We start from the raw sequence: 13,101 nt of genomic DNA on the forward strand, positions 1-13,101 counted from the left end.
CCTCTTCTCTTTGACACCTAAGTATAACTGCTAGTGTGCTATAGCCACAGACTGGGTCCAAGTACCTGCAGTGGGAAGGTGACGCATAGTGTGCGGATATAAAACAAGGGAGGTTGAGTGGGCAAGCAAGGACTAAAAAGGCTTTTGTCCCTCCCAGCATCACTGTCTGGCACAGTGTGTCACCGGTGTCAAATGAACAGATCTGGTCAGGTGGCCGTGGAGCTTCTGTAGGTAAACTGCACATGGTCCTGAAATGTTACCTTCAGATAAGGGTTTCAGTAAGAGTTTTTAGTTGTGGAATCATCATGGACTTTTCATTGCTATTGGGTTTTCCAGTAGTCAAGATTGACAGAAAAATATTTTTCATCTGGGGATGGTAGGAGACCAAGTCCATGGCTGCCATATGCCGACTTGGTTCTGAGCATTGTTGACTTCCAGAGTGGACAGATGCAATCCAGTCAACTTAGAAATAACCTCAACTCTGGAGAGGAAAACGTAAAATTCAGGCTGGTTCAAGAGACAGCAGCTGACCTGCAAAGAAAGGGAAAGTGTACAAATAAATCATTGTGGTGCCTCCAGACTCTGACCTGACCTTTAGCAGTCCCAATAGACTCATTCCAGACCATTTGCAAGATGACTTATTTCTAAAAAGCCATATGACCACATTTGCACAATAGGAATTCACATCAGTCTAATGCATTATGCAAGCTCTGATATGAACCTGCGCACAGATGCAAGGCAGGTCTTCAATTTGATGCAGTTCCATTTTGGGTATGCAATCATGTACACTGTAGCAGTGCAAACATTAATATGCACCTATGCTACATACCTGCAGCTGAAAAGCTGTTTGAACAAACCTGGATATGCTAGTGCACAGTCCTCCAGTGTTGTTCAACATCATGAGAGGAAAGATCTCTCTGAGACTCCCTCCTTTGAGAGACTGGAAGAGCCACAGATATTGATGCCCTCTGGCTAAAACGCAGGACTCCTCTCTATCACTGCTTTCCCACTGTAATAACGTAAATAATAATAATTAAACTAGATGAATTATGTGCCTTCTCCTCTTGCCCATGTTGAGCAAGAAGAGAACCAAAGATCAATATTAATGAGATTATGTAGTAGACTAATTTAATTCTCTAAAATGCTCAGAATACTACAGAGAAGAGTACAACGGAAATGCCTCGGAAGATTAGATTAGATAGGTGTGATACCCAGCTGTTACTGGGATTAATAGTGTTTTTAAAATTGGGATGGTTAGAGGAATCTGAGATGAGTCTGTGGCTTGCATTTTTGCTGAGCAATTATTCAAACAGCGATTGAGAGCTTTGCGAAAGTTTCCGATCTGTGACTCCTATTTCCTGACTTCCCAGTGCTCATCTTTGCCAACTACAGAAACAAAAGCTTCAGGAGATCGCAGGGCTGGGGCAGCACTCATGATTAACATTAGACTGTCTGGGTAGGAGGATGGCCAACTTTCAGGTGGGACTTTGAGGCTGTGAAGCTAGAGGGAGCTAACAAATGAGAGAAAATGGTTTTGTCTGTAGTGTGGTATTGACTATTTGTCCTCATTCCCCTACCTTGTCAAGCACAGGTGTGTAGGGGTATCTTGTGGGCAAGTAAGCTGTTGTGATACTTCCCGTTGATTATAAACCATTTCCTTGAGACTGTGCTTAGATCACCTCCTCAGGTCACCTCCAGGGCACTCTGGGGTTCTCCTTTGGGATCTATGACACCTCCAGGACATCCTTGATTGTTGGTTGCCAAAGTATAGTGATTGGGAGACCAGCTGGAGACTGTCCAGGCCCCTGTCCAGCCCTGGCTTCACTGCTGTGGGGAACGGATGCTGCCCGCTCTAGTCTGACGTTGACACTCAAGTCAGAGTACAGCAGAGCATGAACCTAGACCTGGAAAGCAATGCCAGAGCCTGTGGTATGAATGTAGGCTCCGTTCTTAAGTCCCCAGCAGTAAATCTATCAAGGTCTTGGAATATTTCCAGGCATAAGAATGCTTGTGCTACCAAACAGCTCAAATGTTCCCTGGCACAGCTTTGGGCTATGCCAGCTAACACCTCCCAAACAAGTCCCAGGCACTGTTTCGGTGTTAGCACAGCCAGGAACCATTCAAAATAGGCAGGCTGCATGCAGCCGCTTGGTTTTGGAGGTAAAGGCTATTTAATGCCATGGACGTGAGCCATTCTGTAGTAGCTGAGACCAGTGCTAGAGAATGAGCCAGGCACGTTTAATTCAGCAGAGTTCAATTCATTAGCTCTAGTCCACCAAGGAACAAGAAAAATAACAACAAAAAAAGCTTTTGTTTAGCACTTGATCTGGGTATGTTTTGTGAGAAGCTTTCTTGCTTCTCTGATTAATTAAAGTTATTTTGACTCCTTCTCCGTGGCTTAATTCCTGCTGAGTCACTTTAGGTATTTCAAATCCACCCTGTCCAATCTACCTGCCTTCTTAAAATCCTTTTCTTCTAAAACCTGTCCATGTTTTGGATCTCTTGGTTTTGACGATAATATAATTACATTTTCTCCTTTATTTCTTCCCAATTTCAATAGTCTTCCATATCTTCCCACTTCACTGCTTTCTCACTCTTTTTAACCCTCCCCACCCTTAATTCCAACTGTCCTTACAGACTGATCCATATGTACATTTGCTTTTGTTTCCTCTTACGCTCCTTGTTTTTCCCAATTTCTTGTAATATTTTCTTCTAATTATTGTATTGCTTCCTGTAGCGTATTCCCTGTCATTCCGCTTCACTCCGTTTAATACCACCTTCCACCTTGATCCATCATTTCTTTCTATACTGTTACTTTCCTTCATTATTACAATTGACACTAGAAAAGTTCCTTCCCTTGCAAAAATATTCCTCATACATCCCTTTAATAAAACAATATTCTTATCCTTGTTTCTTATGCTTTAACCAGGTCCAGCTGTAAACAGCCATACTAAAGGAACATTAATGACATGGTGGTACAGAAAAGTCCAAACTAGGGCACTGCTGTGGTATCTGAACACTTTACATATTTAAGTCTAACATGTACTCTGGTTAATACTGATCTGCAGGCATCCTTTTGAATTGCCCATCAGCCTCCCTAAATTCCCTTTGATTTCAATGTGACACCATATGGACGGACCTCTAGGTCTATGCACAGTCCCAGTACAGCTCCAGGGAGAATGTGGGGACCAGAAGGGACAGCTCATAGGAGTAGGACCTTAGGTCACAAATTTCTCAAGCTGTAAACATGAAGCTTCATGTAAATGTATGAAATCTCAAATAACTTCTAATCATAGCAATATCAGGGCACATTAGGGCATATTTAATTGTAACACAGATACGCTGCTTTACACCAGGAATATTTGAAAATATGTGTCTTTTTTCCTTTTCCTGTGAAATACGTTTGAAAGTAGTCAATGCTTGTTAAGGCTGGGAAATTCAGGACTATTTCCATAACAACAGCTTTTAGAGAAAGTTGTCAGGTCTGAGAAATAAAGCAAACCTGTCAAGTTTCCCTGGTCATTAGGAGCCAAATTGCTCCTGCCTACTTCATCCACAAAAGCTGGCTGATACGAAGTCTTGCGGCACTGGAAGATTTATACTCTCTTTAATTTATTCGGAATAAATACTGTCCACGCGGGATAGAGCCTGTACAGCGCGAACAAAGAACACGCTACATTTAAGAGGCCATGTCTGACTTGGAAGACATATGGCAATGCTTCCTGAAGTCAGAAATAAAATGTAATACTTGTACTATGGCATGTAATACTTTCTGTACTCCACCAAATTACCAGTGAGACAGATTGTGCTTTTCTGAGTATACTGACAAATGTCCCTTCTCATTATGGTTTTGCCCTTTTTATATTACCATATCATTATTCTTTTTCTTTTGTACTCCAGTGTGCAATTTAGATGACTACATTCTTCAGCAATTCTAAATGTTTTTTTATTTTCAGGATTGCTTAGAAAATGATCAGATATTTATTATGCTTTCGCTAATACGAATTCATCAGTAAAAATATATACTTTGAGGGGAGCCACCCATTACATTTAGCCAAGCCACCCAACTATTCCAAAGGTAATAAAATAGCATTTATAACCAGGAATAAACTGTGACATTTCTTTCTAATGAGATTTCCGAGCTGACTCTTGTTGGCAGCCATTTTACATTTGTGATGCTAATAATGAGTGGGAACCTGATGTTAATAATTAGTAGCTGTTTTCTTTTATAATCTTTTTCTAATAATTTTAGCACAGAAGCACACTTCCCTCGGGTTTCTTAGTGTTTCAAGCGGGGCATTTGTGTCACGGTAGCATAAATGCAGCCTTAGCCTAGCACGGTAGCTGAACAAACAAACAGCCTCCTCGAGCCTGTGCCTAAAAAAAGAAAACGAGAAGGCCCACGTAATACCACCTATGTGTATTTATTTTCTTGAAGAAACAGCAAACTGTTCTTTTGAGATGGCAGCTCCCCCCACACCTCCAACCGGGTGGCTAACGCTCCCGAAAAGCCCTCTGCATCTTCAGGGACACATCCACCGCCCCTCTGCCGCCGGCTCGCACCTTCCCCATGGCAGCATTGCTCTTTCCCCATGGCAGCATCGCATCGCCGTGAAGCTGCACCAAGAGCCTCGGCTGGGAGCAATCATGGGATGCCGAAAGACAAGAGCCCGTCACATTGCCAGGGATTCCTGTCGTTTTCAGTGACAAAATGAACCAGCCACTTGACTCCATACAGAAGGAAATGAGAAATGGATACAATTTGGTGCGGAGAAAAGATATGATCAGAGGAAAGATAATTCCCCTCACTGCAGGAAAGGCTGGGAGAAATTCTTCGGCAGGCATCAATGCAGGAGGACACGTCAGATGGTCGCGGTGGTCCCTCCTGATCTTCAAAATCTATTAAGCGTTTGCATGTCCCCCCAAACCTGGGGAAGCAGGAGGTCTCAGCAGGCAATTACTTGAGTCCACTGTTTAAGAGAGGCAGTGGGACTCAAATTGTGTATGGAGCGGTTTCTTTTTTTATTTTAAATGAAGAAACCTAATTAAAATGATAGGAATTTCCTGGGGAAATTCTCAGCCTGTTCATTTTTTAAGAGCCTTTGTATTACAAAAGGTGTTGGAAGTCCTTGAATTTTTACCCTTTAGCCACCTTTAATCTAATTTCTAATCTCTTAATAGCCTTAATTGAGTTCTGAATACTTTAAATTATTAAACATCTTTGGGGGATTACGATTTCTATTCCTGATTATACAAAAACAATATCAATTGCACAACACTCCCCCCCCATATTTATGTCAAATTAAACCATCAGGGATGTAAGGCATATACTTTAAGGGCAAGATACTTGCTTTTGAAATACTATTTTAAAAGACTTGTGCTTTCAGGCAGGTTGAAGGAAATGAGTGGTGAGAAACGAGGAAACAGCGAGATCTCAGTGTAGGCCCCAAATTAATGGTCATTGTCTTTCTGGCCTCTGCGTCATATGGGTAGAGGCTGCCCATGGACGTGGAGTCAGCGACAGCCGGCTGCCGGTGGGGCACGCAGCCCCCCGAGGCACAGGCGGGAGAGCCGCCTGCTCTTCTCAGCCGGGATGGACCTCCTCCCCACCCCAGGGCCTTCACACCTCCCCGCTGCTCCGGTGCCAGGGACAACCGGTCAGTACGGTGTGTCCCTCTGAATTGGCTTGGGTCTCCAACTCCATCTAAGCCCCTCTGCTCCTCTAAACTTTCCTGATCTGCCCTGCCTCTACCCTCCTCAGAGGCTTACTACCTCACTGCACCTCTGCTCTGCCATGAACCTTCCTCCTCGTCCTTTACTTGCCCACGGCCCCCTGGCACCAAGGCTATTCGTTATTTCCCTCCCCCTCCCGGTCATTCCCACTTCCCCTTGGAAGACGTCTGCCCTGGCAGGGACAGCAATCCTTACATTGACAAGGCATCCGCTCAGACACCACCCTGAAGGCAAAAAGACTCCGGGGAACAGAGGACAGATGGCAGCCCTACCAGGCAAGGAACAAACCCAGTGTCTTTATTCAAGGAGAGTAGCAACTTGCTTTACACGTTGTCCCAAGCGGTGGAATAAAGTACTCTCTAGTAACGTGCATACAGCATCCAAAGCAGATATTTGAGGCATGAGCTAATACCGATAGAAGAGCTCGATTCTTATCAAATAAAGACTCCCTTGTAAAAATGAGGAATTTATTTCTTATCAAAACACAAACAAGCTTTCTTAACTTGAAGAAAGTATTAGCTTTTTCTCTTTGTTGTTTTTTTTTAATCCAGCTGGGTTTATTAGACCTCAGCTTTAGTTATTGTTAGTTTACCTCCACTTGTTTTCATCTTCCTTCCTGTTGAAGAATCTGCTTTAATATCCAGCACCAGAAACAACATCTTTTGAGAGCTAAATGCCTTTCCCTAATTTCAGGGCAAGATTTCAACTTGTCATTGCTCAGCATCTTGTATGTTTTCTAGAGACCCTAGCAGAAAGTCCATGAAGTTTCTGGGGAACGCACAGTTATGCTTGTACCTATCACTGGTACCCACTGGAGAGTCTGGCTTCATACACATAAAACAAATGCACACTCAATGTACCAGTGTTTTAACTTGGATCTAATTCTGCCACCATTATTCAGGCTGAGCAGTGCTCTACTTCAGGAGTTGTCCTATTGATTAAATAGGCACAAAAAGCCTATTATTAGACATACTTGAACTATTTACTGATATTATTTACAATTTGTATTGCTGTAGCAGCTACAACTGCCAGTCAAACTCTAGGGAGTTTTGTTTTTGACAATGTACCATGACAGAAAGGCAACATCTTCTGGGAGCTTGCAGGCTGAGGTGCTGATCCAGGAGACGTGTGCGCCCAAACTTATCTGCTGGGGATATCCATCCACGTCCATGGATGTTCGGGGAATGGATATTTAAGCAGATATATAGTCTATACTGCTGGGCTCAGGCTTGTACTTTAGTTGTAAACTCATTCCTGTTCTTTTTATTTTTCTTTCAATATTGAATTTTACTGTCTACTTACTTTTACATCTACTACCTAATAAATTGAGACTTACCTAACAAGGACACGTATATTTAGATATATTTTTTTAAACACAGTAATTTTTAATGCACTATATGGACCAAAGTAATTATAAAAGATGAGTTAGGACCTAATTATGCAGTTCAGCACCTCTGCAAAAGCCTGTCCCATACGCTTTACATAAAAGGCCTGACTCATGCAGGTGTGACAGCAAGATGAGGGCCACTAAACTGAAAGATGAAAACAGCCAAAAGACTTTGGTTAAGGCATTTTGGCTGAGACACTTTAGTTTAAGAAGGTCAGCATGAAAAGTCATTCAGCTCTCCTTTTGACTTCCTACCCCAGAAAGAGAGAACAATAATAAAATCAGGCAGCAATAAATTTAGAGCAAATTAAAAAAATACTTTTATGTAGCACGTCCTGACTATAGAATTCATCGCTGTAATAGGTCATCAAGTTAAACACCATGGCTGGATAATTTTATCATCACTCATAGTGAGCCAAATCCTCCCCACCATAGCCAAGGCAATGCTCTTCAGTGAGACTGAAACAAGAACCAAGTAAAACAGTGGGATTTACCCCAGTATTTATGAGACGGCTATGCTCTATGAGAAGAATAATAAAGGTAATTAGATCCCATGCTCAACACATCATCTATTTACTGAAGTGGGGGAGTAAGCTCCCTTTTACCATTCCATAATTTGCTAGAACCACTACAAAGGGGCTTTAAAAGTAACAGATACTGACCACTGGGACAGTACTGGGTCACAGATGCTTTACTGAGAAACTCTCTTTAGCTACAAATTACCCTGGCAAGTTATAAGGATCCCAGTGCATGCCATAATGATGAACTACACAATTTCATACATATGTACTGAGAACTCACTTTCGCTCTCCTCACCCATGAAGAACTTTTCAACACAATGAGAATTACACAAAGGTGTTATAAATTATATGCCAGCTTTCAGTCTGATCTTGGGTATTTACTTCTAAACCTTTCAAACTACTGGTTTCTAATTAAAATTATGACACGCTCTTTCAACAACAATAACCCAGTATGTAAGGAGCCTGCATACCTTTCAAACCCTTCATAAGGAAAAAAGTCAGCCTTAATTTGCAAGTGAGGTTTATTGTTTCAGTGGCTTCAGGTAACGCAACCTCTTTAGAAGCAGACTGCCTCGTCAGTGTGCTGGCAGGAATGTGACACAGGAGACATGTCTAGAGCCAAATTCGAGGAAGTTACAGTGTGTAAGCCCCAGTTTTAAGTAAAAAGAAGTTTCTTCTCAAGGATAAGTACAACCTTTAAAGTGAGGGTCAAGTCTAACGCTGCTAGGGAGACTCTTCCTGGGTCTCCAAGGAGAGGTGTTACCAACCCTATGAGTGCCTTACTGGCCCTCATCACTAGTACTTCAGCCCCATATACCAACATAGGAAAGCTTCTGTTGCTGCCCATGCCATGCAAAGAGACGCCTTCGCCGTTGCCACTTCAGGGCTGAGGGAATCCTCTTTTTTTCCTCATGTACAGATATTAAATGTCAGCGTCAGCAGCTGGCGTTCAGCAGCCAACACCATCAGAGGGAACATCTCGATGGCCGTCGCCTCAGCCTTGGCAGGAGAAGCAGGGCGAATGCAAATGCAGGCAAAGCTGTGCACTGGCCAACTCATTAGCAGGAAAACACCCTTTAGCAGTATTTATCCTCTGCCTGGAGCTCTGGGGGGGGGCCGCCACCTCCTCAGAGCAGAGGCTCCTAGCAAGGGTGCCTGAAAAGCACCCACAGCCATCCTAGGAGGAATTGCTCTGCACTTGGGAAGGACTCCTACAAACAGACACTGTGGCACAGGGTCTGTGGGAATTGCCCCCTCGGGGTAGTCTCCAGGACGATGCAGCCTGGGGGGACACAACGAGGAGAAGACGAACAGCTCCAGCAATGACTGCTGCAGGGACAGTGGATTTTCACACCTGCAGCCACCATACCTTGGTGGTGCAACTCAGGGGACAGCAAGGGCAGAGGAGCCCCCCGCAGTGCCCTCCCCCTGCTGAGGCTGCCTAATTCCTACCCCGATTCTGCTGGTTGACCTCACTCCCGTTCGCCCCATTACTGCACCCTCGGGGTGAGGCAGGCAAAATAACAAGGTGCAGCTCCTCTCCTCTCCGGGCCGCCAGCAGACCCCGGCCGAAGGCCGCCACCCCATCTGCGCTGCCCGCCAGCACGGCTCCCTCGAGGCGTTCGGCGACACCGTCCATCACAGCCGTTTTACAGTCGGGCTTTACTGAAAAAAAAAAAACCAAACCCCAAAACCAAACCAACCTTTCCCGCCCACGCAGCGATGCTTTTTTCCAAGGGAAAAAAACCCCAACAAACCCAAACCCCAAACGCCACCTCGGTGCCGCTGGCTGCGCTCCCCCGCAGGGACCCCCCGCGGCCCCCGCCGCGGCGGGAGCAGGTGCTCGGCGCTGCCGCCGCCCCAGGCCCGCCCCGCTCCCCCTGCCCTCCCCCCCCCCCCCCCGCCGCCGGCACCTTGCGAGTCATCCCGGCCCCGCACCCCGCTCCCCCGCCCAGGGCGGCCGTCGGGTGTCGCTTCCCATTTCACTTGGAGATATTTTCGGGTGGCAGGAGCCGCCTCGTCATTTCCGCCAGGAGAAAAAGACACCGGCGCGGCAGCCGCGGCCGCGGAGAGCCGCGGGAGCCGGCGGGCAGAGCCGGGAGCAGCCGAGCCGAGCCAGTCCCCCGCTCGCCGCTCCGCCGCCGCCGCCGCCCGGGGACCGACCTCTCGGAGGGGGCCGCGGGATCCGCCGCCGCTGCCCGCGGGTCTGCGGGGGCGGGAGGCGTCGGAGCGTGCCGCCGCCGCCTCCTCCCCTTCCTCCTCCTCCTCCTCCTCCCCCTCCCCGCCGAGCCGGCAACATGAACTGAAATCCCCAGGGAGGCACAGAGGCGGCGAGCGAGCGAGCGAGCGGAGCGGAGGCAAGCGGGGATTTAGCGGCTCTCTCCTCCCGCCGCCGCCGCCGCCGCTCGGGCTCCGGGCAGCGCCGTCCCGCCGCTCCGCACAGCCTCGCCCCTCGCCCGGAGAGCGGCGGCCGCCCGAGCCCCGCGCCCCCGAGCCCCCCATGGCCCTCATCATGGAGCCCGTCAGTAAGTGGTCGCCGAGCCAAGTCGTCGACTGGATGAAAGGTGAGGAGCGGCGCCGGGGCTGCGCGGTGCCCCTCTCCCATCACCCCCGCCCATCCCCGCAGGTGCGGAGAGCTCCGCGGCTTCCCCCGCGCCGGGGTCCCGCCTCCCGGCACCGCCGGCTCCCCCCACCTTTTGGCTGGGGGGTGGGAAGGGAGGAGGGAGGTCGTCGGGGCCGCGCTGCCGGGGCGAGGGAGCAGCGCGGGGGCCGGGGGGCTCCGGGCTGCCCCGGAGCGCGGGGCCGCGCTCCCCCCTCCGCCCCCGGGCGCAGAGGGGGGGCGGCTGGCGACCCCCGGCGGCCCATAAAGCCGGGGGGGGACGGGGACGGGGGAAAGGCTGTGCCAAGGGGAGCCCGGGATGCTCCCGGGCGGCGGCCGCGGTGTGGCGATGGGGCTGTCGTCGTCGTGTCCCCCCCCCCCCCCCCAGCAGCGAGGGGATGCGAGGAGCGTGGCCGGCTGCTCCCGGCAGATGCGGTGCGAAAAGAATCGCGAAATAAAAGTTTAACCTAACGTGGGGCGTTCGCCCTTGCGGGGGTCACGGCTGCAACCGCGGGGGGCGGGGGGACTCCGCAGGCGGCGGGGTCGGTGGGTCGGTCCGCGCCCCCGGGAGCGCCGGGGCTGCCGCCCCCCCCCTCCCCCCCCCCCCGCCCCCGCTGCCGTGAAACCGCCTGGCCGGGCGGAGGGCGCCCAGCCCGCTCCTCCGGCCGGGCCGAGGGCACCTACACCTACACATCGGGGGGTCGCGATCCCCGGCCACAGGGGCGGCATTTAAAGATCCGTGATTTACATTAGCCTGGAAGAGTCCGCGGGGCTGACGTGTATTTGTACTGCTGCTCTGCTTCTCCCGCTCCCTCACCTGTCCTCCCCCAAAATAAAGTGTAATGAGAATAAAATTTGGACTTTCTGGAAAGCTTTTCTGTTATTCTGCGTGCACCAATATGGCTTTAACACTGGTATTTAAAAAGGTCTTTTTGTGGTGGGTTTTGTGGGGGTTTTTTTGTTGTTTTTTTTTTTTTGTTATTACCTTTGAGTTACGCTGCAGCTGTGTTTTGAATAAATCACCATCTAGTATTATATATCTTTTTATAAAGATAGAATGACCGGATGGGTACAACTTTTGAACAACTGCTACATTGTGGGAGTTCTTTATAACATGCTGTGTGCTACTAATGTGACAGTTTCATCATCCTTAAAATTTCAGGCATATAGCATATGTTTTCAGTTATTCAATCCTGGCATTTATAGCTGTTGAGTTATAATTATATTCAGTAACATACATAGTTTTGCTGTTTCTGAAGCATTCTCAATCCACAGAATAATAATAATAAAGAATAATGTGATACTTCATATCCTAAGAAATTAGTAAATATTAATAAAAAACTTGAAGAAGCTACAGATGATCAGTATTAAAAGCAAACCCTTTTCAACTTAAGAATGTTTTATTACAGCTATTTAGCTTCCAACATTTTTACTTCTGGAAAAAAAAAAAAGATTGTGTGGGAGTTTTTTCAAATTAATGTCTGAGATTCCTCCCCCATGTTTTGGGAATGTAGAAAAAATAATGAATTTGCAGATAGTGCATTTTTAAAACACTTCAAAAATGTAATGCATCAAATACTTTTCATAAATGACAGGTGAAGTGCATCGCATACTCTGCTTTTGTATTGCATCAATATAAAATCAGTTATTTAAAAACAACAGGCTGACTAAATGATAACATTAAAAATTGTGAGGCTGGATAAATGTTTGTGGTTAGAAACCTGTGACTAACACACAGAGCTGTAGATCTGTTTTTAAAAATAATTATGTGAACTTTACAAAAGAGGCGGTTATTGTAATCATGCCTACTTTTTGGATTATGAAGCTTGCTTTTTAGTGTTTACCCTGTTTATTTTGGTGCGAATGCTTGGTTGTTTCTCTGGAGTACTTTCATTTTTACTAAGCAAACACATATATGTTGCTTCAAGCTTTCATTTCTTCATTTTGCATTCTGAATTGCAGATGAACCTTCATTGAGAGTGAGGTGCAAAGAGAGAAGGCACTTGCCTTTGACGATCACTGTTTGAGGAAAACCACCTAGATAGCCACTATAGTTTCAGAAGTTGAGCCTGGAAATGAGTATGACCAGCAGCCATGGGCAGGTCTGGTCCTGTCTGATGGATCACACCTTGCCGAATTTGGAGGAAGGACGGTAGTGGATAAGGGCAAGTGGTCTTGGCTGCAACAACTTCGTTTTCCTCGCTTATCATTTGTAGTGTTACAAACATTGTTATTGAAATTCAGGTGAAAAAATGTTCTGCTGCTGCCTTAAACACATTGTCTCCAACAAATTACATTTCTGAAAGTCTCAAAAATAGCTTATTTGTGTTTTAAGAGGTACCCAAGACAGTTCAATGAGTAAAACATGAACATATCTTTGTTATGAGAACTTTGGGGTGAGTGCGTTAGTGGTCTTTGCATTAGCAGCAGTCAAGTCTGGTTTGCATAAATTGCATTAAACTTCAAGATGCGAGAATATTTTGCTGACTTACTAGGGTTATTTTACAGAATTATAAATGTTGAACTCTGTTTTAACCTCTTCCTTAAACTAAGTGCCCTGCTATGTAATATGCCTGCTCAGAGCAGCTCTGTAAAGAGCATTCTTCAAAATAGATTTCAATGTTCAAAGCAAAATCTTTCCTGAAAGAGGAAAATCCTACTGTTTAACATTGTTTACAGTTATCTGAAAGTAAGGGGAAATGAAACACTTTAGATTTTATTGCTCTCAGTGTTTTTGTGATGGTCTTGCTGGTATGACCTGAAAGTTTGCAATAAAAGGCCCTGTCTGGAATTCTTTATTTAGGCAAAAGAACCATTACCTCAGTGGCATTTTGTTCAGGGCAGTGATAAAGCATCGGGCC

At 46.6% G+C, this 13,101-nt stretch overlaps 1 protein-coding gene across 4 annotated transcripts in view; it reads left to right on the forward strand.

Annotated features, from left to right (window-relative positions):
• Positions 1 to 10,141: 10,141 nt before the first annotated feature.
• The window catches only part of CNKSR2 (connector enhancer of kinase suppressor of Ras 2), a 221,156-nt gene continuing 218,196 nt past the window's right edge, over positions 10,142 to 13,101 (forward strand). For all 4 annotated transcript variants that reach the window (XM_050894846.1, XM_050894853.1, XM_050894859.1 and 1 more), the window contains exon 1: positions 10,142 to 10,205. In XM_050894846.1, coding sequence (XP_050750803.1) covers positions 10,142 to 10,205 — 64 coding nt within the window. The remainder of the gene's footprint in view (positions 10,206 to 13,101) is intronic.

Source organism: Gymnogyps californianus, chromosome 1 (assembly GCF_018139145.2).
Source record: "Gymnogyps californianus isolate 813 chromosome 1, ASM1813914v2, whole genome shotgun sequence".
NCBI classification, from domain to species: domain Eukaryota; kingdom Metazoa; phylum Chordata; class Aves; order Accipitriformes; family Cathartidae; genus Gymnogyps; species Gymnogyps californianus.